This window comes from Hyperolius riggenbachi, chromosome 2, assembly GCF_040937935.1.
Source record: "Hyperolius riggenbachi isolate aHypRig1 chromosome 2, aHypRig1.pri, whole genome shotgun sequence".
Lineage (NCBI taxonomy): Eukaryota > Metazoa > Chordata > Amphibia > Anura > Hyperoliidae > Hyperolius > Hyperolius riggenbachi.
In genome coordinates this window covers 334,106,165-334,132,001 of record NC_090647.1, presented here as the reverse complement: position 1 = coordinate 334,132,001, position 25,837 = coordinate 334,106,165, and the positions used below count along the sequence as shown (strand labels likewise).

Below are 25,837 nucleotides of genomic sequence, written 5' to 3'. Positions count from 1 at the left end.
ACAAGACAAAAGCAGAGAAACTAGATGTCATGCAATAATTATGCACCACAGCAGATAAACATAACATATTGGTTCACAAGAAACTTCAGGAAAGGGTTTAAGCTGATCAGGTTCTTCCTGCCAGTGTGTCCCTACATTAACCCTATACCATGCATAAATTCGCAAGCTAAATCTTATGCCTCATACCTCACTTTGGGAGTATATGTTGGGGCTCTCCAATTTTCTGATCACTCACATCACCCCAGCACTTACGTTTACACTGTTGTGAGGGGGGGGGGGGGGGAGGGGGTGATTTGTGATTGATGCTTCAGTGGGTGGTGGTGGGGTCTCTAACTCCTCCCATTAGTGCAAGCTGTCCATCAGCGGGGGCGGGGGTAGCCACAGATCACATGCTGTAGCTCTGCACATTACATGTACACCAGTGTAATACGTAGCTACACGGTGCAGCATAGCCTGAAGGTGATGAAAGTGTTCGGCACTTTGATCTGAGTAGCCTGACGCCATGCTGGACTGCGGCACAAGCAGCAGTACACACACACACACACACACACACACTCACACTCACACTCACACTCACACTCACACTCACACACACTTATTATTATTATTATTACTATTATTATTATTTATTTATACACACACATATACACATATATACACACACAATATTTTATTTATCACATCACGTGGAGCAGTGTGGGTCCAGCAGTGATTAAAGTGTCAGACTTGGTCCGACACAGTTTTCTTTGTCCGCACTGTGTACTGGGTGGCTGGATGGTGTTAAGGGCTCTGCCTCTGACACAGGAGACCAGGGTTCGAATCTCGGCTCTTCCTGTTCAGTAAGCCAGCACCTATTCAGTAGGAGACCTTAGGCAAGTCTCCCTAACACTGCTACGGCCTATAGAGCGCGTCCTAGTGGCTGCAGATCTGGCGCTTTGAGTCCGCCAAGAGAAAAGCGCGATATAAATGTTATTTGTCTTGTCTTGCCTACTGTGTGCCAGATTTTGTGATGTACTATGTGACGTACCCTTCAGCAGACATCTGCCCATTATTAAGGAAATTATTAACATACTGATATGAGGCCAAGTAATTTTGTCTAAATGGACTGAAATAACAGTAGGGCAATAGCTACAACCGCTTACCGTCTTTTTATTTTCCTATGTAGCTTTTCAAGGCAGATGATGATGATTTCCAAGATTTTCAAGATGCCTCCAAATCTGGACCCATTGACGACTCTTTTTCTGATTTTCGGAGCGATACATCCAAGATATCATCCTCACTGTTGCACAACAGGTAGTAAAATGTTGACATTTGCCAGAAAAATTTGGTAGTGGGTTTTCATATTTGGTTGCAAACCATGAAAAGCGTCCATGACAACATAACAAAATGACTATTAATCCAGCTCCATATACAAAATAATAATCTTTATTAACTCGGCGGCTTCCGGGATTTAAAGGGAACCAGAGAGGAACGTACAAAAAAAAAAAAAAAAAAAAAAAAAAAAGCTTTTATACATACCTGAGGCTTCTTCCTGCCCCATAAGCCTGGATTGCTCCCACACCGCCATCCTCCACTTCCTGGATCGACGATACCGGGTCCCGTCACTTCCGGCGGACGCGGCCAATTGTCCGCATCACAGCGGCTCCCTCCATACCCGTACGCATGTGGCTGCGCAGTAGGCAGCCTCATGCGTACTTGTATAGAGGGAGCGCCGTGTGATGCGGACAATTGGCCGCGTCTACTGGCCGACTGGCGGCCATGACGGGACCTGGTACCGGCGGATCCAGGCAGCAAAGGACAGCGGCGTGGGAGCGATCCGTGCGGATGGGGCTGGAGGAAGCCCCAGGTATGTATAGTATCTTTTTCCTGGGGCCTCTGGTTCCCTTTAAGGGTTCCCCTCAGTAACTTGTGATATCTCCAAGGAAGGACAGGGGCCCAATACGCGTGAGATTGGCGTGGCATCTGGGTCTGGGTGTGCGGTCTTTCTTTCCCTCAGGGTGAGTGCACAATCTGATACTATAGCATATATTTTGTTTTGCATTATTGGGCTATTCTGCCCGGTACGCCACTCTGGCAGTGCTGGTAGCTGCCTTGCTTGTCATTCATTGTGTATATATGTGTATTCATTGCGATTGCTTCACCTGAATAGGGATCATATATATGAGTATTGTATGCAATATTGGTGATCACTTCCGCACTCCTGTTGTGCCCAGTTTTTAATTGTTTTTATTGTGGGTTCCTTAATAAAGATTATTATTTTGTATATGGAGCTGGATTAATAGTCATTTTGTTATGTCATGAACGCTTTTCTTGTTTTGTATCAGTTTATTTGCCCATAGACATGAATTTTGGTTGCAATATTGTGGTACTAACTTGCTTCAGTTCATAGTTAATGCAGCTGTTTCAGATAAAATTCCTTTTCGACTAGTCAATCAAGTCATCCAGAGATTCATCTAGAAAGCATAGAGCTGTCAGTACTGTTGGTGTTCCCTAGCTACTGAACAGCTCTGACCATCCAGCTTCTTTCTCTGCTGCTATAAGATGAACTCTCTGTGGCCAGCACTGTACCTCTACAAATTAGAGAGGCAGTAGGCTGGGTTAGCTCAGCTGTGCCGACAGAGATACACTGGCTGCTGTTTCTCATAGCTCCTCTTTGACTACGTCATGTGGGTTATTAATAGGAAAGGCTAAGTAGTCCAAATGGCAAACTTCCCTGTCCTTTCTAAGGGAAATCGAACTGCAGGAGCCAACCAGGTGTCCCTAACAAATTTATTGCAAAAAGTACATACTTCAATGAACAAAACATTTTGCATTGCTAATTAATACAGTTGTGCTATTTATTACAGAAATCAGAGGCTGAACTAAGGCTTTAAATTAAAGGGACTCCGAGCAGTGCAAAAACTATGGAAAGATGCATATCATTTTAAAGCTCTCTTTCTCCTCTTTCCAATGATATACAAACCGCGGCCCTACGCCTTTTAGTTTTTGCTATTTTCGCGATTGAAATTGCTGCGGCCGCAATTTCTATCGCGGAAATAAAGAAAACTAAAAGGCGTAGGGCGACGATTTAGGGGTCGCCAGAAAGAGGAGAAAGAGAGCTTTAAAATGATATCCATCTTTCCATAGTTACATTGTATTACACAGGGCGACTTTTTCTCAAAGTCAGCAGCTCCATTCAGCAGAAAAAGTCGCCCTGTGTAATACAATGTAGCTATGGAAAGATGGATATCATTTTAAAGCTCTCTTTCTTCTCTTTCTGACGACACCTAAATCGTCACCCTACGCCTTTTTAGTTTTCTTTATTTCCGCGATAGAAATCGCAGCCGCGGCAATTTCAATCGCGAAAATAGCGAAAACTAAAAGGCGTAGGGCGGTGGTTTATATATCATTGGAAAGAGGGGAAAGAGCTTTAAAGAGTAACTGTTAGCCCCCAAATTGAATTTTAAAACGCTATTGCAATGTTTTATTTATTATATAAGTGAGCCAAAACGCCAATGCACAAGTTAAAAATCAATCTAATTTTGTTACTATCTAACCTTTTCCCCCAGCTCCGGACGCAAGCCGCATATCAGATACTATAGCATGCAGAGCATGCCTATGTCTGGCCGGCAGCACTTCCAGAGCAGCACCGCAGAGCAGCCGCCGCCGAGTCACATGTGAGAGAATCACATGTGAGAGATGCACGGCGCTGGCTGCTCTGCGGTGCTGCTCTGGAAGTGCTGCCGCTCTGTCTCCGTGTCAGAGCGGTCAGCTGCGGTGGGGAGAATATATTGGCACCTGGTCCTGGGGGGGAGAGGGGGGTCGGCCAGACATAGGCATGCTCTGCATGCTATAGTATCTGATATGCGGCTTGCGTCCGGAGCTGGGGGGAAAGGTTAGATAGTAACAAAATTAGATTGATTTTTAACTTGTGCATTGGCGTTTTGGCTCACTTATATAATAAATAAAACATTGCAATAGCGTTTTAAAATTCAATTTGGGGGCTAACAGTTACTCTTTAAAATGATATGCATCTTTCCATAGTTTCTGCACTGCTCGGAGTCCCTTTAACATTTTATCATGCCCTATGTATGTTGTAAATAAGCAAACTGCTTTCCTTTTCCATGCTGCTTCCTTGCTCAGTAAAGCTGTGCATCAAATCTGCTTGATGCAGCCAAACCTGAGTTTTTGATTGGTTCTTTTTGTTTACTGTATCTTGTACAAGTTTACTTTTTGCACTACTTTCTTAAATATAGCATATATACTGTATTGGAATATATTTGTATATACTTGAATATAAGTTGACCTTGTGTAAATCCACTCCAATATTTGACCCTCTTGAGCTTGAATTTTTACATTTACTCAGGTATAAGTCTATCCAGCAGTTGGCAGGGGATATAGACACAGGTAAAAGGGTTACTACAGTAATGAGGAAAAGGGGATCAAGCCCCTGAATGCAAGTCAAGAGAACTTTTAATCTTAAAACGCCAATTTCAAAGTTATTAAGGTATACTTATATATTTCCACTCTGTGGCAAAACATGGAAAGCTTTTTAGTTGTGTTTAAAGTGTACCTGAGATGGGGCCACAGCATAAAAACATACATACCTTTGGCTTCTTCCAGCCCTCTCCGGCCTGATTGCTCCCATGCCATCCTCTTCTGGCTCACCATTTGCTCGCAACTGGCCCCGTAAAATCCGCCAGTTGGTGCCAGTCAGCAGGCGCACTCTCCTGACGCTTGGAGCGTTCTGCGTGACTTGAACGTGGCAGGAGGACTTTCCGGGGGCCAACTGTGGGCAAATAGGGAGCCAGAAGAGGACGGTGTGGGAGCAAGGGGACCAGAGCAAGCCCCAGGTATGTATGTTGTTGTGCTGTGGCCCCATCTCAGGTTCCCTTTAAGCATAAATTTGTAAAGCAGAAAACAGTTTGACAAGCAAAAAACAAATGCAGTTCAGCTTTGCAAAGGGTTTATAGAGAATTCAGTTTAGTGTTCTAACTGTACTGAAAGCAGCCCCCTTCCCCTCCACCAAACTCAGAAAGAGAACCTCTGTCCACATGTAAGTGCCTTGTCAATCCGTTGCAAAAAATCACACCTCTGTCCCCATTGCAGACTTAATGATCAATTCCTTAATATTCTGTTCGAAGCCATCATTTACCAATGTAGTACTTTGGCTATTGTCTTAAAAAAAAAAATGGGTCTGTGTCACTCTCTATCCTCCCCCGTTCCCCCATGTGTAATCTTATGCAGCGTTCGGCTCCCAGCGGAAGCCATCACTTACGATCTCGTGCTGGGTGCAGCATCCTCTCCCTCACTCATGTCAGTCTACAAGCATTAGCATAGCTCCGGCTCTCTATGTCATGTGACTTCAGGAAGCGGAGCTATGCTAAAGCACGCAGACCGGCGTGGATGAAGGAGATGAATGGACACTGCGTCCAGTACTGGATGGCTTCTTCTGCGGGCTGAACTCTGCATAAGATTACACATAGGGGAAGTGGGAGGATAGAGAGGCAGCCCTTTTGTTTGTGTTGGGTGGGCAAAGTACACTGGTTGCTCGGTACTGCGGGGAGGGGGAGAGAGAGAGCGGCGCCCCACCCATCCAGATTAAGGCTAGAAGTTGGAAATTTTGGCCTGACTCGGGTATAAGGCGACCCTTACACTTATGCTTTGAGTCAGTCCTAAATTTCTCGACTTGTAGTTGAGTATATAGGGTAACAATCATGGTATTTAATAAGAAGTGTTATGCTGGCCACATGCCTTGTAAGTCATAATGCAACAAATATGAAAGTGTAAGCATAATCGGTAGTACATGGATGGGGATATACAGTGGTTTGCAAAAGTATTCGGCCCCCTTAAAGTTTTCCACATTTTGTCATATTACTGCCACAAACATGAATCAATTTTATTGGAATTTCACGTGAAAGACCAATACAAAGTAGTGTACACGTGAGAAGTGGAACGAAAATCATACATGATTCCAAACATTTTTTACAAATAAATAACTGCAAAGTGGGGTGTGCGTAATTATTCAGCCCCCTGAGTCAATACTTTGCAGAACCACCTTTTGCTGCAATTACAGCTGCCAGTCTTTTAGGGTATGTCTCTACCAGCTTTGCGCTTCTAAAGACTGAAATCCTTGCCCATTCTCCTTGCAAAACAGCTCCAGCTCAGTCAGATTAGATGGACAGCGTTTGTGAACAGCAGTTTTCAGATCTTGCCACAGATTCTCGATTGGATTTAGATCTGGACTTTGACTGGGCCATTCTGACACATGGATATGTTTTGTTTTAAACCATTCCATTGTTGCCCTGGCTTTATGTTTAGGGTCGTTGTCCTGCTGGAAGGAGAACCTCCGCCCCAGTCTCAAGTCTTTTGCAGTCTCCAAGAGGTTTTCTTCCAAGATTGCCCTGTATTTGGCTCAATCCATCTTCCCATCAACTCTGACTAGCTTCCCTGTCCCTGCTGAAGAGAAGCACCCCCAGAGCATGATGCTGCCACCATCATATTTGACAGTGGGGATGGTGTGTTCAGAGTGATGTGCAGTGTTAGTTTTCCGGCACACATAGTGTTTTGCATTTTGGCCAAAAAGTTCCATTTTGGTCTCATCTGACCAGAGCACCTTCTTCCACATGTTTACTGTGTCCCCCACATGGCTTGTAGCCAACTGCAAATGGGACTTATGCTTTTCTGTTAACAATGGCTTTCTTCTTGCCACTCTTCCATAAAGACCAACTTTGTGCAATGCACGACTAATAGTTGTCCTATGGACCGATTCCCCCACCTGAGCTTTAGATCTCTGCAGCTCGTCCAGAGTCACCATGGGCCTCTTGACTGCATTTCTGATCAGCGCTCTCCTTGTTCTACCTGTGAGTTTAGGTAGACGGCCATGTCTTGGTAGGTTTACAGTTGTGCCATACGCCTTCTATTTCTGAATGATCGCTTGAACAGTGCTCCGTGGGATGTTCAAGGCTTTGGAAATCTTTTTGCAGCCTAAGCCTGCATTATATTTCTCAATAACTGTATCCCTGACCTATCTGGTGTGTTCTTTTGACTTCATGGTGTTGTTGCTCCCAATATTGTCTTAGACAACCTCTGAGGCCGTCACAGAGCAGCTGTATTTGTACTGAAATTAGATTACACACAGGTGCACTCTATTTAGTCTTTAGCACTCATCAGGTAATGTCTATGGGCAACTGACTGCACTCAGACTAAAGGGGGCTGAATAATTACGCACACCCCACTTTGCAGTTATTTATTTGTAAAAAAGGTTTGGGATCAAGTATGATTTTTGTTCCACTTCTCACATGTACACCACTTTGTATTGGTCTTTCGCGTGAAATTCCAATAACATTGATTCATGTTTGTGGCAGTAATATGACAAAATGTGGAAAACTTCAAGGGGGCCGAATACTTTTGCAAATCACTGTATATCCCCATCTATGTACTACCGATTATGCTTACACTTTCATATTTGCTGCATTATGACTTACAAGGCATGTGGCCAGCAAATGTGCAAACCACTATATATGTATGTATGTATGTATGTATGTATGTATGTATGTAAGTATGTATGTATTGTGTGTGTGTGTGTGTGTGACACACACACACACACACACACACACACACACACACACACACACACACACACACACACACACACACACACACACACACACACACACACACACACACACACTCTCTATTCTATTCGTGTACCATGCTTCCTTGACCAAACTAACAGCTTCCCTTACTAACAGGAAGTAGGCTGTACAGAAGACCCATTTTAGTCACTGCCAACACCTGAAGTAATGGGTCATACTCATATGCAACTTTCCTAGTCCCTCTATCTGCATGGAGTTTGTATGCAAATCTGGCCACTGCAGTTCCCTTCCACCTCTCAGTAACCCACTGATCACTTAAACAGCTTCTCATAGGGACATCTACTGACATTACTTTGTATCATAAAAAGTGCTTTAGAAGACATCAGTGCTTAAAATGCACAATGATATTGAGTGAAGTAAGCACTATATATTGATGTCCTAGAGTAGGGGCAAAGTTGTGTCATGGCAGGTGATTGGCTGGTGTACAGAAATGGGGTGGCCTACTGATAATGAATGTGTAGCATTCGAGATAGTTAGATATGTTGTTTTTTGTTTTGTTTTGTGTTTTTTGCATGCAATCCCATGCCAATCCAATCCCCTTCCCGCAGATTGATTCTTACAGTAGAATCAATTCAAATTTGCAGGAAGGGGATTGGATTGGCAACTTAACATGTGACTGCAGATACACTTTAGCTGCATAATTTGCAAAATATATTTATAGTTTCACATGCATCAAGATTTTTCTTATTCTTTTTTTAGTGCCCCTCCTCTACTTATGCCAGTCTCTGGAACACAAGCACCTGTACCTCCAGTGGTTGATAAATATGCAGCATTTAAAACAATCGGTGTGGACAATTCCCTGGAAAGCACTGGACACTTTACAGGTATGATATGTAGAAAGGAAATGTGGCTGCATAGATCTGCATCCAGCATTTTTATACTTTGGGGTCTTTCCAAAATGATAGAGCATTTCAGCAGTACTAATGATTATTTTTTCACTCAGCAATGAAGGCCATTCCTCCTGTATTCTGCCTGTCCCACATGTCCAGTGCATGTTGGCTTTGCCATTAGCTTATATATGGCGCTTCAGGGATTTTTCTAGAACCCTACTTTAGTTTTAACTCTTTCTCTGAATGGCAAAAGTGCATTAAAGTTGTGCAGATATAATACATAGCCCATACCAGAGATGGACAGGTTCATATCCAGCTGAGGAGAGAGTTGGCAAAAGCTAGGAGGCATGTTGCCTGCTATACTGACATGGGTAAGAACAAAGATAAAATTGCATATCACAGGCTGTGCTCTATATAAAAGCCACGGAATACACTATGGAAACACCGTATTAAAATCAGTCGTGTAGTAGTCCCTTTTGGGGTTCCGCTCATCAGATGTTGAGGTCACAAGGACCTATATGCGCCGTAGTTTCCCAAATGTGTTCTCTAGTGCCACCAGCAGTGCATGTTTCATGAGTATCTCCACCTGTCCACATTGATGACACTGAATACCCCCAACTAGATATCTGCAAAACCTGCACTATTGATGGGAATCGAGGGCAGGTTTGTGAAATGCCTCCATTGACCATCCTTGAACTCACTGCAGTATAGAAGCTGATATCTCCTGCATATCTTCTTTTTGGGAGCACTCAAAGTGGATCCGAGATGAACTTTTACTCATTGCATAATTGTGTTCCTTTCCTATTGTTTATAGGGCATTCCTCAAGCCAAATACTTTTTTGTTTTTGTTTTAATGCTCTAATTCCCTATAAACTAAATAAACCACGCCCACAGGTTTTCAGAGAGCCAAGGCACTTTCAGACAGTAGCAAAGGCTCATGGGAGCTCAGTCTGGGCATTAGGAGGGGGAGGTATTACTAGCCAGAGATTTCAGAGGCAGAGGGGAGGAGGGAGGAGGAGGGGGAATTTGTTTTCTTTGCTCAAGATACAGATAAGCCTGCCTCTGTGTAATGTTTACAAACAACATGTCTGCTGTCATTGTACCACAGGAAGAAATATTCTTATTCTATTAAAGCTGTTTGCAGCAAGATTTGCTGTGTAAACTATTTAAACTTTAGCTAAGATATATAGACAAGTTACTTGTTATAGTTAGTTTTTCATCTCGGATCCGCTTTAATGAAAAATTCAAGTCGTCTTTGCATTTTCATTTTTATTCTACTAGTTGTTAGCCATTGAGAATGGTTTAATAGTTTTCTAATATTATTCTCTGTCTCCATGTAGTCCCTTTGAAATGCTTCACTGTGTATTTGATATACCTAATTTGAATTACATTTTTATCTTATGCAGGAGACAGTTTTGCAGACTTCAAATCCTCTGGAGCAGATGATGGCTTCACAGATTTCAAAACTGCCGACAGCATATCTCCATTGGACACTCCATTAAGAGAAACCCAGCCCTCTCTTGGATTTAACACTGGCCCTATCCAAAAACCGGTCGCTCAGATGAAATCGACAGATTTAGATTCTTTTTCTTCTGTAACAAGTAATGCCTTTCAAAAAACATTCCATGCCCAAAAGCCTGCATCATTTCCTGTGCCTAGATTTTCATTAGCACTTTCATCATCACATTTGTCATCTTCCTCCTCATCATCATCCTGTGTTCCTGTCTCGTCTGTTCCTGCTAAAACTTCTTCCTTGCTTGATGATTTTGGAGACTTTACACTGTTTGGAGGGCCGACTGCTACTACATCTGCTGCTAGCCAAAATGACTTTGCCGATTTCTTGACTAGTAACTCCTCTGCTACTGAACAAAAGTCAGGAGACAAATACGAAGCTTTCAAGAAGGAATCTAGTACGACTGACTCAGTACTATCTACTAACCAAAATCTTCAAACCACTTCAGTATCTGTAAACAAATATGATTTGTTTGAGCAACTTTCATTGGACGGTTCTTGCACAGTATTTGATGAACCTAAAGATGCCGGCAATCTTTCAAAAGACAATGACTTACTGTTCCAGTATGATAAATTTACCACTGCCGAGGGTAACTCAGAAAAAGCTTTTGTGGATAAGTTTGCTGCTCTAAAGCAAGCCAAAGAGGACTCTGTCTCCATTAAGTCTTTGGACCTACCTTCGATTGGTGGCAGCAGCTTTGGGAAAGACGACTCTGAAGATGCACTTTCTATCCAGTTTGACATGAAATTGTCAGAGTTGGGCGGGGAATTGAAGCATGGTATGTCTGATAGTTCTCTGGATTTGCCAACGGTTAGTGGTCAGCATCCGCCTGCTGCAGGTGAGGAACTGGTTAGATTGCTTTGGTAGAGGTGATATGGATGTTGACTAGACGAGGTATGAGATCATATGATGAGGGAAATCCTATGTGCACAGTATTACAGTGACTCCTTAGACCTTTATTTTGCATGTTACAGCACAGGGTAGTTCATATATAGCTGAAAGTAAGATGCGTGTGAAAGTGTAACCTATTATAATTATCACTTTGGTTCCTGTTTACGTGATGTGAAACACACAAGTATCTCTCAGTATTCTGCTCAGGAGCCACATTATTGGCTTATTAACTTTTGCTAAGTTTAGTGGGTTGTGCAGTACTACAGTGGCTGAAAGCCAACAACAAAAACCTTTAATACATGAGAGAATTCCGTTGCTTCATGTTAGTTTGCACCAACTTTGCTAAAGCTTTCATAAGCTGTCAATACCTTGTTACACAGCTGGTGAAAAACCTCAGGATCCAAAAGACATACCTGAGATATGGTAAAAGAATGAAATCTACTGAAGTATAATGAAGAAATAATTTAATGCATACCTGAAATGTGCCAAAGCTTTCAAATACGATTTGTGGGGTGCAAGAATGCTTACACTGACTCCGTCATGCTGCTTGTTGTCTTTGGGCCGCTCCTGTTCCACAGCCTTTTCACCAGCCACAGCCTCTCAGAAGTTCATTGGTAAACAATTGATTTTGAACTGGGTATTAGTTAGTTCCCAAACAGCTCATGCCCAGTGGAAAAAGTGCTTGTGAACCTCTTCTTTCTTATGTGCATGATTACTTTCTTTTACTGGGCATGTGTGGTTTCTAGCAGATTATTCCACTGAAGAGCTAGTTCCAAGTTTCTGGAACAGGTAATGGATGGGGCCCTAAAGACAAAGAGCAGCATAAGTGGTGTCGGGGTAAGTTAATTAAAACAAAATATGTTCAATTTAAACACTATTTTTCGATTTAGGTGCACCTTAAATTCAAACTAACATGGTTAGTGCTATGCTAACTAGAACCACCATACAATTTTTTGTTTTTTTTTGTTTTGTTACTGTCTGTGCCCCCACTGCAGTGCAATTTTCACTCTTCCCTTCCAGACAGGAAATGTGCCAAATCCCTCCTACAGAAAAAAAGACAGCAATTACTTTTTTTTTGTCTCGATTGGATAACCATTTAGAACCTTTAGTGTCAAAAAGGAAAGAAAATGTGGGAATCCTGTGAAGGAAAAAAATCCTTTTTCAGCCAGGACCGCAAGGGCTGTTCTCTTCAGTGGAAAGCAGGCAGCAGTAACCACTTAAAGGGGCACTACAGCAACAAAAAAAACCTGTAAAATTTAAAATATGTGCAAACATATACAAATAAGTACATTTTTCCAGAGTAATGAACCATAAATTACTTTTCTCCTATGTTGCTGTCACTTACAGTAGGTAGTAGAAATCTGACAGAAATGACAGGTTTTGGACTAGTCCATCTCTTCATAGGGGATTCTCAGCAAGGTTTTTATTCTTTATAAAGATATTAGTGAAAAAAGATTTAGACAATGATGCTGGCCCGCTTCCCTGCTCCTTACACAGTTTTTTGGCAGTTGGACAGAGCAACTGCCATTCACTAAGTGCTTTTGAAAATAAATATATCACTGAGAATCCCATATAAAGAGATGGACTAGTCCAAACCCTGTCACTTCTGTCAGATTTCTACTTCCTGCTGTAAGTGACAGCAACATAGGAGAAAAGTAATTTATGACTCATTTTACTCTGGAAAAAATGTACTTCTTATTTCTATATGTTTGTAAAATTTAAAATATGTGCAGTTTTTCACTGTAGTGCCCCTTTAACTGAAGTTCTAATCCTTTCCTACTCTATCCAAAAACTGAAGAATAATTGCGCTTAAATACCATTCACACCAACCTGATATTCATGTGTATCTTCAGCTTTTAAAGTAAACCTTTCACAAGCAGGTAGTTGGAACAGTCTGAATCTCCACTCGTAAATTAGTGTTGCAGTAAAATCTGCCCTTCCTGGGGTGGTTCTTTTGTTTGCTATTCTGTTGCATCACATTAAAGAGAACCTTAACCCAGCCCCCCAAAAAAAGTTTCACTTACCTGGGGCTTCCACCATCTCCCTGCAAACGTCCTGTGTCCGCGCCGTCACTCACCGATCATCTGTTCCCCCACACTGGCTCAGTTTCATTTTCGGGGACTGGCCAGTGTGCCTGCTTGGCCCTGGCCATGCACGTCTTCGATCAGCGAGTGACAGCGCAGGACGTCTGCAGTGGGCTGCTGGTGTTTTTTTTTTTCTCTGGGGCTCGGCTAAGGTTCCCTTTAAAGTTGGACCTGAACGCAGAACTTCCTCTCTGCTCTAAAAGATAAGCAACTGCATAATAACCTTTTTAGAGAAACATTTCCTTGTTACAGCTTATAGAGCTCCTTCAGAGATGCTGCTGTGTAGTTACTTCCTGGTTTGCTGGGAGCACAGAAAGGGTTAAACTCCTGTGTTTACATATTAGCTCTCCACTCCAGAGTTGGCAGACAGCTGGGAGTTCAAATTAAACTAGCTCATCACTTGCTGAGAAGGGAGAATTAGACAGGCTGTCCTCCTATAAACACATGCAGGATGGACAGGGGGTGGATTTTTGTGTTCTCCATCTCTCCTTTGTGGGGTTTCAGGTCCGCTTTAACAATCTTCTCCTCAGTGTCGGCGTGAAAGCCCCCCTCTGAACATTCACGCACACACACAAAAAAAAAAGTATGGTGACTTTAACTGCTTCCCTCCCCCGGGACGAGTAACTACGTCCCTTTCCGCTCCCGCAATCATTACCGCCTCCAATCGTTAGCCGGGAGATCAATGATTCCCATTCATTCCATTTATCTAAGTCCCTGTGTGAATGACCGCCGCCGTCTCAAACGATACTTACACATCCAAGCATAGCTTCCTTCATGCGTAGTAATACTAAGCATAGGGAAGTTATTTGCAAGGACATCTTATGGCGAAATAGTAAAATTACATATACACACTTTTTTGTTTTTGTTTTTTTTTGTTTTTTCATGAAATAATTTTTTTTTACATTTAAAATTAACCCCTTACTTCCCACACTCCACAATAGTTACCCCTCAAAAAATGTTGTCAAAAAAATGACAATTTAAAAAAAAAAACATAAATAGTTACCTTAGGGACTGAACTTTTTTAATATGTATGTCAGGAGGGTATATTACTGTTACTTTTATAAATTACAGGCTTGTAATTGGGGATGGACTTTATTTCCAAATAATATATTGGCGCCATACATTGTACTGGGGAAAAATTTTAAACGTTGCAATAACCAGGACAAATGGGCAAATAAAATGTGTGGGTTTTAATTATGGTAGCATGCATTTTTTAAAAACCATAATGGCTGAAAACAGAAATAATGTATTTTTTCCATTTTTTCTTATTTTTCCTGTTAAAACACATTTAGAATAAAATAATTCTTAGCAAAAAGTACCCCCTAAAGAATGCCTAATTAGTGGTGAAAAAACAAGATATAGGGCTGGTGCACACCAGAGCGGTTCTGGAGCGTTTTTTAAAACGCTTGCGGGGGAAAACCGCTTGGCTAATGAAAGTGAATGGGATGGTGCACACCAGTGCGGTTCGTTTTTTCCAGAAACGCAAACTCGGGGTGCTGCAGCGTTTTTTATATTTCTGAGGCATTTCTGCCTCAATGTTAAAGTATAGGAAAGTGGAAAACCGCTCTGATCTAGCGTTTTTCAGAGCGGTTTTCCACTTTCCTATACTTTGAGGCAGAAATGCCTCAGAAATATGAAAAATACTGCAGCCCCCTGAGTTTGCGTTTCTGGAAAAAAACGAACCGCTCTGGTGTGCACCATCCCATTCACTTTCATTAGCCAAGCGGTTTTCCCCCTGCAAGCGTTTTAAAAAATGATCCAGAACCGCTCTGGTGTGCACCAGCCCTATATCTTGTTTTTTTCACCACTAATTAGGCTTTCTTTGGGGGGTACTTTTTGCTAAGAATTATTTTATTCTAAATGTGTTTTAAAGAGGAGCTGTTAGGTATAAGGTCTCAGAGAAAAAAAAAACCACATATATCAGTAGCTAAATATTGGCTGTACTTACATTACATATGCATTTCACTGTCCACGTTTGGATTTCACAGAATTTTTATATAGTATTTGCAGAGAATGATGCTCCTGACAGCTCATGGCAGGTTCCATGTTTGTCTGTCTCCTATGAAGCCAATTGTGTCGTCATGTCCTCCCTGCTTCCTGATGATTCGACTCAGAAAAAAGACAACACTACTGTGCAGTGAATATTAATTAGCCATGTGGCTAGGAACAATAGCGGACCCATGCAGTATACTCTGCCCTGTGATTTTTCAGTGCTGTGAGCTGGACTGCATTACAAGCTGCTGTAACATGAGCCTGTAACTTCTCACTAGCAGCCGAGGGGAGGTGGGGAGAAGTAGCCCCAGAATGCTTCGCAGTATGTTATGCGGCCTCTCGTCCTTTTAAGAGCTTGGGAATAACAGCCTTGCTGTTCAGCACACATCAAAAGTAAGAGAGATTTTTAACTTCAGTATTGCCTTTTTTGGCTTCCATCTAAACTGTTTAACACAGGAGAATAGAGGTTTAAATTAGCTTTTGCAGCCTGACAGTTACTCTTTAACAGGAAAAATAAGAAAAAAATGGAGAAAATACATTATTTCTCAGGCCTTTTTGTTAGAGTAGCTGTTCAGTAACAGCTTTACTGTAACAATATTTGTAATCTGCTACACAAAAACGCTCCAAAAAACACTAGGCCTGTTTAGAAAACGTCTCTAAACATGCCTATGGATTGTTTCGTTGTGAAAAGTAGTAATAAAGTTATAGGCGAATTAATGGAAGGAGCACTGACAGGTGAAAATTGCTCTGGTTTTTTAAGGCTAAAAACCCTTGGAGGTGAAGTGGTTAACCTTTTCTGTCATGCTGATTGAAGAGGCGGGATTCAGAAAATTACAACTTTCCATTTGTGGCAGTAATAAATAAGGTTGAATATAAACCCCTAAACACATTTTTACATAATGCGCCATGTTTCCACGCATCCCTTTTTGTTTACCTTACTTAAGACTTTAGTCGTTGTTCAGTATGTAGCTTTAGTGTTAAGTTATGCAAATAATCAGTATTGAAAATAATCAAAATATTCAGTGTTAAAACAGCATTACCGTTCAAGTATTCCTGTACCTAGCAGCATTGAGTCGGCTGTAGGGTGCCAAATAATTCCAACTTTTTTTTCTGTTATATTTATACATTTATTTATTTTTTCTTAGAATGTGACAGATACAGCACAATGGTCAAACTTCTTTAGCTTAGTCTGAGTTTTTCATTGTATTTATTATTATTATTATTATTATTTTATTTATTTATTATGCATTTGTACCATGTTGACACATTTTCTGAAGCACTTTACACAATTGGCATTTCTAACTGTCCCTCAGTAAGGCTCTAATGTTCTCCCTACCACAGTTTAGGTCCATTTTTTTTCAAGGACAGCCTTTAGTCTTAATGTGCATAGATACGCACTATTTAGTGTCACCCCTAAGGATCAGGCTTGATCCTGTGGGCGTCACTGCAGGGAATGAGCACTGTACAGACTTGATGCTCTGGTAAGTCAAAGTGATGTGTACTGTTGCTATGGGGAGGGGTGAAAAGATGACGCACAAGAAATGTTGGAGTGACTCCTGAAGTAAGGAGGGGAACACATAAACTCCACACAGATAATCTCAGACTGTACTACTGCTAACTGTTTAATAACTGTTTAGCCACTGCTACTGCTGTGCCCCATTATTCTGTGTTTTTCAGTATTAATATTGTCAGCCTTGTTACATCTAAACCGTGTTGGTTTATTCTTTTCTTAAAAATATAAAAGTGTACCTAACAGAAAATGACACCACTCAAATATTACTGTCCAGTCAGCAGCCTTTTTGAATAGCAATTTTTTTTTTATTTTTTTTTATTTTTTACACTAACCCTTTTACACCTCATGAGCTGAAGTTTAGCTGCACTCCTTTTCTCAAAGCAAAGCATCCTTGGTGAGATACAGTTTATGTGATAAACTATTTTGGAGAATGTGTGATACAGAGGAATTTTTGTTTAAACACCTTATCCTTGTACACTTGATGTCCTCTAGAAAGATAAAAGGAATCTGTACAGAGGTAGTACCGTTTTTAGTTTGTAAGGATAATACATGTTCTAATAACATAAGACTTATGGTTGTCACTTTCAAGTTCTTCGGTAAGGAGTCCTTGGGCAAGACTCGCTAACACTGCACAGTGGCCTATTGAGTGCCCCCTAGTGGCTGCAGCTCTCAAGTGCTTTGAATCTGACAGGAAAGAGCTATACAAATGTTGGTATTCTTATACATCAAAGTCCTTAATATCTGGCACAGGTACGGATTGCCTGATGCCAGGTATGTGTGCTTGTTGTTTGCTTGAGCAACCGTCCAGAAATAACACAGACCTCCCCCCATGCAGCAGAAACTACTTACCGATCCTCCGATCTCTACCATCACTCCAGTCTTCTACACTACCTGTAGAAATTTTATCCGATTGCAAACGTCCTGCCTGCTGCATTTTATAAGCATTTGTGTCTCTGTCCTTAGCATTCAGTGAAAATTGCAAAGATGCAGTGGCATTGTAAAATTGTGATTAAACCACACTGCATTTTGTGATTTGTTGTGGAAAAAGGGCTGTGGAGTCGGTACAAAAATCTTCCAACTCCGACTCCTCAGTTTATGAAACTCCGGGTACCCAAAATTGCTCTGACTCTGACGCCTCAACTCCGACTCCTTAGTCTAATACTTAACAGGGTTGTGGATTTTGTCCAAAAATCATCTGACTCCCTACTCAGACTCCTCAGTTTATGAAACCACGACTCCGACTCCAACTCCGGGTGCCCAAAATTGCCCCGACTACGACTCCTCGACTCCGACTCCACAGCCCTGTGGAAAACAGCCCTTTAGGCCTCTTTCACATTACAGCGCATGCAGGAGCCGTTCTCCTGCATGCGTTGAATAGGCTGCGGCGTGTCGTTGGGAATCTATGGTGCGACGCTGAGTAGCGGCGGTAGTAATTCTTTAACCCAACAGGAAAACGCTGATTCCCGGCGATAAAATGCTCCCGGTTGCGTCGTGCCGCAGTTGGGTGTGAAAGGTAAAATGAAAATCATTGTACTTTCATTTTACCTTGGTCAACGCAAAGTTTCGACTTTGCCTTGAAACACTGAAAAAGGGCTGTAGTGTTAAAGAGCCCTTAGGCTCTTCCACTGAACTAATGGAAACCTGATCCATCTTATACTTTTGAATATATCTCCTGCTTCCTGGACACAAAGAGGAGAAAGAAGGGATGTACTGAGGACTGTGACCATTGACTAGACCTGACTACAGATCAGATATTTTCAAGTTTTTAAGAGAGTGATATGGAGGCTGAAGGGAACAAACGTGTGCACTTACGCTCCCGTGCCACTCGTGCAGAATAGTTGGAGTTATATTAACGTCCTGTTTGCACTAAAGGACAACCGAGGTGACATAAGATAGACATGTGTATGTACAGTGCCAAGCACACTAATAAATAGGCTGTGTTCCTTTTTTTCTTTCTCTGCCTGAAAGAGTTAAACATCAGGTATGTAAGTGTCAGTTTCCATCCGGGTCGGGACCAGGTCGAACTGAGTCAGACTATAGCATAACCCTCACTGATAAGTAATTACAGCAATAACAGCGGTAATTACAGCATAAAATACTTTCCTGTCAGTAAATGGCTTCTGAGAGAAGTAAAGCGATAAAAAGGGTCAATAATTCATAGATTTGAGCTCTGGCATACTTCAATGAAGGTGTCATTGAGCAGAGACCATGAAACAGTAAAAACTTAGACACTGAAGTGGAAAAAAAAATATGATGAATTGGTTGTGTACTATGAATAATTACTAGAAAATTAGCAGCAAAGCAAATATTCTCATATTTTTATTTTCAGGTATATAGTGTGTTTTCTAACATTGCATCATTCTCCAATATGTGCAGATTACACAACACTCAGCATTCAAAATTATTCTTTCAGAGCAGTCTGTGAACTAATGACCTCTCCTCTGGCAGAGAAAAAGAAAACTGTTCACTTACAGTTGAGATAATAAAAGTCAGAAGACAGCCCTCTCCACGTAGAGATGAACGTGGCTTTTTTGCATAGAGATAACAACTGGCGTTTCTTAACTCTTCCTGTACTGGAAACAATTACACTGATGTATCTGATCTTAATGTTTTATTTCTTAGCTGTGCTACACATACAAATCATAATATCATCATTTTTTTTTCGCTTCAGTGTCCCTTTAAAAACTAGATTTAAATATAAAATAAAACTGTGGGATATCTAAAGTCATTTTAGGAGGAGGATAGATACAAATGTTTTTTTCTCATGAGTTTTTCACCTCTGATGCCCTTTAACCACTTGCCGACCGCACGCTTATACCGTGCGTCGGCAAAGTGGCAGCTGCAGGACCAGCGACGCAGTACTGCGTCGCCAGCTGCAGGCTGATTAATCAGGAAGCAGCCGCTCGTGCGAGCGGCTGCTTCCTGTCAAATCACGGCGGGGGGCTCCGTGAATAGCCTGCGGGCCGCCGATGGCGGCTCGCAAGCTAAATGTAAACACAAGCGGAAATAATCTGCTTTGTTTACATTTGTACGGCGCTGCTGCGCAGCAGCGCCGTAAAGCAGATCGGCGATCCCCGGCCAATCAGCGGCCGGGGATCGCCGCCATGTGACAGAAGACAGCCTGTCACTGGCTGCACAGGACGGATAGCGTCCTGTGCAGCCCAGATCTCCCGGGGGAGCAGGTAGGAGAGGGAGGGGGGAGAATGTCGCCGCGGGGGGGGGGCTTTGAGGTGCCCCCCCCGCAAAATGCCTGCAAGTAGGAGCGATCAGACCCCCCCTGCACATCATCCCCATAGGGGGGAAAAAAGGGGGGCGATCTGATCGCTCTGTGTGGCCACGGATCTGTGCTGGGGGCTGCAGAGCCCACCCAGCACAGATCCAAACAAACAGCGCTGGTCCTTAAGGGGGGGTAAAGGGTGGGTCCTCAAGTGGTTAAGATGTTCAAATAGGACATTAATAAACCTTCATTGTGCAGGAAGTGGTTAAGCAATGTGAATTGCATGGCTGTCCTGCTGATCCTTTGCTTTTAGCCATAGACCCTAAACAAGCATGCAGATCAGATGTTCTGGATTAGCCACATGCTTGTTTCAGGTGTGTGATTCCAGCACTACTGCAGCCAAAGAGATCAGCAGGGATGCCAGGCAACTGGTATTGTTTTAAAAGGAAATAAATATGGCAGCTTCCATATCCCTCTCAATTCATGTGTACTTTAAGATTGGTGATACTACCTTGTATTTATATATGTAGATAAGTCATGAGGCATGCAAAATAGATGAAGCAATTTTTATATTTTCACTCATTTTATATCCCAAATGGTTTTATGCATTATGGGTGCTTTCATAATTTATTATTTAACTCCAGCATGTATTGTATAAAAGTACCTAGTAATCTCAGTATTTGATGTTGATCTTTGAATACATTTTCCCTTCTTTATAATGTGCTGATGAGAACAGCATTTGTTGGCACCCAGAGTTTTCAGTAACAGGTGTGTGATGCATGGACATTTTCACACATCCTGTTGTGTTTCCACTTGAGCAGAGAACGGACATGTTTTGTCTGTTTTGCACTCATCGCTAAACGGACCGTGAACAGCTCCTATTTTATAAATCGGAGCCATTCACACTCGTCACGCCACGGGATCCGTTGCCGTAAGCGGATCGCACTTCTGTGCAGTCCGCAATAATCCCAGTCAGGCGCCTGTGTCCCCCCCCCCCCCCCATACAGCATATGGGGGTAGTGCATCTGCCCGAGACTATAGGCGGAGCATCGGAGCCAACATTATACTGTCTGCTCCAGCTGGCCGTGGCCGCACATGGTCCAGCACAAGTGGGAACAGAGCCTAATGCACTGTTCTCTCTGCCATCCTTTTGTGTTTATAGATAACCATTTTGTCCTTTCAGCTCTAACACTAAAGTGGCTCATACACTGGTCGATTTTAGCCATCAATCGACGGTCGATTCGACCATTCTGATTGAATCGGCTATAAATCCATGCCGCAGAAAGCATGAGCGATCGGCAGATTGATCGATTTCCAGCCGATTTTGCTCGCTCGGTCCAGACAGAAAATCAACTGGCTGCTGGTAGCGGATCGATGGCCCATAGGGTTGCATTGGATCGAATGGTGTAACACTCTATTTTGATCGATTTTCAGTAATTTCATTCTGAAATCTATTAGAAATCTCTTCCTACTGTGTGGCACACATCAGATTCCTTTCAGATTCGACCTGACAGGCATCTGCCAGAAATCTATCTGATGGTTGAATCTGCTGCTAATCTATAAGTGTATGGGTACCTTAATAATCTGCTTTTCTTGTTGTCTCCTAACTCTTTCAAATAAGTGAGTCAGCCCGCTGGCTAGAAATAGTTTAAAACGTTTGCATCTGATAAGGTATGAGAGACATGTGGGATTATTTACTTCCTTTTAATCAATACTGTAGAAGTTGCCTGGCCGCCTGCTGATCTTTTATGCATCAGTAGTGTCTGAATCACACACATGCTGCAAATCCAGTCAAACAGCTGATCTGCATGCATGTCCATGGTGTGCATAGCTAAAGCCCCAAACACACGTATGTTTAAAGTTGGCTTTGTGCCGCCACTCACCCGCCGCCACATTCTGGCGTGTCTCCCCCCGCCCTTCCCCCCTCATTTCAGAGACATGGCTGCCTTTGCCTTTCTTGTCTGTGTGCACGCAGCTTACTTCATACACATCAAAAGAATCCACTCAGGGCTCACCCCTTGATTTGGGAATTTATATCTCCAGGTAGTATTTATTATGAATGCGGTCATACAGCATAGTTAAGGTGCCCATACACTCGTCAGATTGGCAGCAGATAGATAAGAAATGCATCTGATGCGTTTTTAGAAAATTTTTACCAGGATAGAATTCCAATAGATTTCAGTTTGAAATCTATTGAAATTCGATCTGATGACATTTTTTTGCCATCAGATTTCCATTAAGGCCAATGCAAACTGATAAGCAATCTCATCAGATCGACCTAAATTTTCCACCCTGCCAGTTCGATGGAAATCCATCGAAATCCATCGAAATCGGCCATCGATCGGTCGATTGGCCAACCGATTTGCAAATGATCAATCGATTGATCGGTCGGCCAGAAAATCGGCTGAGTGTATGGGCCCCTTTAGAGTAGCAACCAACCCTTTATCAAGTGCTCAGCCTTCTGGCAAACCCCCTACACATATATATAGATACACCTTAATCAAACATGCCCCCTTAACATCATGGGGCGGGCACATACTTCCATTACATTAACCCTATCTGTAGAGAACAACAAAATTTAAAGGTAACATCTGAGGCTAAAATCCTCATTCGGGCCGTTTGGTTTTCGCGTCCCCAACCTGTCAATCCACCAGGTCTCCCGTCTGAGCAAGATATTCTCAAAATTCCTACCCACCTGATGCTGAACGACCTCCAATACCTGCCATCTCAGTTGGCTGGCATTGTGGCCACACTCAATAAAATGCCTGGCTAGGGGATACTTTCTTTTCTTCTTTTTTTCTTCCATCTCTCTTTTTAAGTTGCTCTGGGTTGCGGATATTGCTTTTGTGCTCGTTTAACCTTATTTTCACTTCCCTAGAGGTCTGGCCTACATAGGACAGACCGCAAGGGCACTTAATCAAATAGATGACACCTTTCGAGTCACAAGTAGCATAATCCCTAGTAATTGGTATGGGGTGCACAGATCTAGCACAACTGTCATTGGGGCCTTTTATAATGTTGTTGCAATGTTGACATCCCAAGCAGGGGAACGTCCCCATCTTAGGGGTGCCCAAAAATACTTATCTCTTGGATCTAGATCTCCCTATATCTGTTGATCCTTAATAGATTTCCCTCTATGATAAACAAACCTTGGGGGGAAACCTGCAGATCTGAGCAAGTTGGGGATCAGCTTCCACCAGCGGCCAAAATTGATGGACTATATCACGTAAAGCGGAAGATTCCCTGCAAAACGTGGTAATAAAATTGACTTCCGTATTCTCATCCTGCTCATGTACATTGTACCTCCTATATGTTGCCCTATCCATCGCTCCCACCTCTCTTGCTAAATCCTCACATTTTTTAAAATTATAACCTCGTTTCACAAAATCCCAAGTGAGAAACTGCGCTTGATGCAAATATAATGCGTCGTTAGACGTTATACGTTGCAAACAAATGTATTGACTTTTATGAAGTCCATTAATCAGTGGGCGTGGATGGCAACTACCAACAAAAACCCATTCTTATCTGTGTTTTTCCGATACAGATCGGTTTCAAATGCACATTCCTTGTTTCTGATTTCTACATCCAAAAAATGCAGTACCTCAGAACTGTATTCCATTTTGAATTTTAGCAAGGGATGTTTACCATTCAATTCCTCAAAAAATAGGCGCAGTTGCGCCTATGAACCTGTCCATCCAAAGAACAGGTCATCAATAAATCTGCAGTATTCTTGGATGCTATCTGAATAGTTATGCCCCAAAATATGTATATTTTCAAACTCAGACATAACAATGTTAGCAACAGTGGGTTCATAAGGAGCTCCCATAGGCACTCCGAGCGTCTGCAGATAAAAATAATCTCCAAACCTGAAATAAGAATGGGAGAGGCTAAATTCAAGTATAGACATAATGAACCCCAGCATCTCATTAGAAACTCTCTTTTCTGCAATCAACCTCTCTTTGACTACCGTTGCCGTTTCCAAATGCATGATGTTATTGTATAAATTGACCTCATCCATAGATACCAGGAACTTAATCTCTTTGGCATCTAATTGTTCCAAAATATTCAAAAAAATGTGTTGTGTCTTTAAAGCGGACCCAAACCAAACATTTTTTTAATTCAAAATATTTAGTTGCACCACTCTGACACATACAAATATAAAGAAACACTCCTTCAAGCCTATGAGCATTTCAGTGCATGCTTTTCACCCTCCTCTTTTCATTACTAGGGTTGTACAGGTGGCAGACATTAGCAATTCCTCCTTTGCTGGACACCATCTACTCCACCAGTTTGCCGGATTATTAGCCGGCAATATGAAAGGAAGGGAGGGGTTTCTCCAATAAATGTAAAATATTTTATATTTGTCATCATGCAGCTGAAAAAAGACTGCTATTTATTGTTATAATTTAGAAAATAGATTTTATTTCTGAAATCTTGTATTTTTAGTTTGGGTCCACTTTAAGACACCAATCATTCGCTTTCACAAGCTTACATTACAGGCGTTGGTCAGGATATGGTCTACAGACAGTCTATTTAGATGTTCTATCACTGACAACTTTTGAAGGAAATAAATAAAAATAATAGGCTTGAATTGCAAATGTCGTTCCTGCTTGCTTTAATTTACAGTCCAGTGACATTTCATATAATTCTCCTTTCCTGTAACATAGTTTAACACTTCCCTAAAGGTTTTTAGCAGATATATGTGTAAATATATACACTGAATAAAAATAGATATAATTGGATTACCCAGCAGCAGTCAACCACATCTCTGATGTCCAATACTTCTGCTGGCTATATATACATTTTAATGGGCGCTGCAGGAATTTTGACAGTGGAGATGGCCCCAAGTAGAATATCAGTAAATTACCGATATTCTACTATGAATCACTGGGTAATTGCAAAAGTAAAATATTGGTAATCTTTATGGATATCTTTATTATGTCCTAACCTAACCCTACTGTCACACAAGCCCTCCTTGACGCCTAACCCTAACTGACCAACCACCTCCTGCCGATACCTGACACACACACACCCCAAGCCCATCCCTAACCGTCTCCCCAACCCTACCCCCCCCCCCCCCCCACAGCAGTATACAGTGATACTGTGTCTAACACTATCCTATGACCCCCTACGCAATCCATTTTGATGTAACCACCACATTCGCCACTGAATACTCCCTCCCTTTACACTTATTAATGGGCAGATTAGCCCCAGCAATCTAATTGCCACAATTAAAATTTCGGTTTAATTGGCACCCATTTTAAAGTGTAACTGTCAGGCATGAAATCAAAAATCTATTCTTTATTTTTATATGGTAAACAAGTAATAAGGATGCTAACCAGGCAATCCAAAAGTTAAAATCACTATTACTTTTCTTGTTGATAAATGATCATTGCCCAGTTTACCTGACTCTTATTTGGTACACTGCCGCACAAAGGAAGTTGCAGGGCATGCTGAGTTGTCTTTTTTTGCTTCTTTACTTTCCTCTCAAACTTAACCAATGCTGCCCGATTGGCTGAAGCCTCTTTCCCACCAGTTTTCCCTCCCACACCTCTGTTCCTCTCTGGCCAATATTCCTCATGCTGAGACAATGCACTTTCTATTGCAGAGTTGGGGGAGGGCGGGCAATGCATACAAAATCAGGCAGAGGAGAGTAAGGGAGGAAATGACATTAGGATTGACTTAAAGATAGACATAGTTAAAATGGAAAATCCTAAGAAGGATTTTCTCTTTTTTTTACTTTTACTATAGAAAAATCAAAATGTGGACAGTGCAATACGTATGTAAGTAGAGCAAGTATTTATCTACTTTATATATGTTTTTTTTTCTGATATAGTATGGCTGACAGCTCCTCTTTAACATTGCAACGCCAGTTCCCAAATTAAATACTTTAAGTATGCCTGCTGGCTATTTCAGTAGTACGGTAAGATACTTAAGCAGAGGGCTAGACTTTGGATTAGAACGCCAGGAAAAACAATTGACATTCTTATATACATGTTATTCATAGTCAGGTGACTAACATGGTAGACTTTCTGGTCAACTGTCCTCCTTAACTCTAACACAGTATAACCTAGGAATCCCTCCCCTGCAGCTTCAAATTGAAATTAGGTTGCAGCTTATTCCATGAGGAAAAAATTATCTCTAGCTCAGAGTTTTCAAG

The 25,837-nt window shown here is 41.9% G+C and overlaps 1 protein-coding gene across 4 annotated transcripts in view; it reads left to right on the top strand.

The window, feature by feature from the left end:
* SYNRG (synergin gamma) overlaps nucleotides 1-25,837 on the top strand; it is a 115,236-nt gene that overhangs the window by 45,930 nt on the left and 43,469 nt on the right. For all 4 annotated transcript variants that reach the window (XM_068269374.1, XM_068269372.1, XM_068269373.1 and 1 more), the window contains exons 10-12: nucleotides 1,166-1,293; nucleotides 8,337-8,461; nucleotides 9,874-10,818. In XM_068269374.1, coding sequence (XP_068125475.1) covers nucleotides 1,166-1,293; nucleotides 8,337-8,461; nucleotides 9,874-10,818 — 1,198 coding nt within the window. The remainder of the gene's footprint in view (nucleotides 1-1,165; nucleotides 1,294-8,336; nucleotides 8,462-9,873; nucleotides 10,819-25,837) is intronic.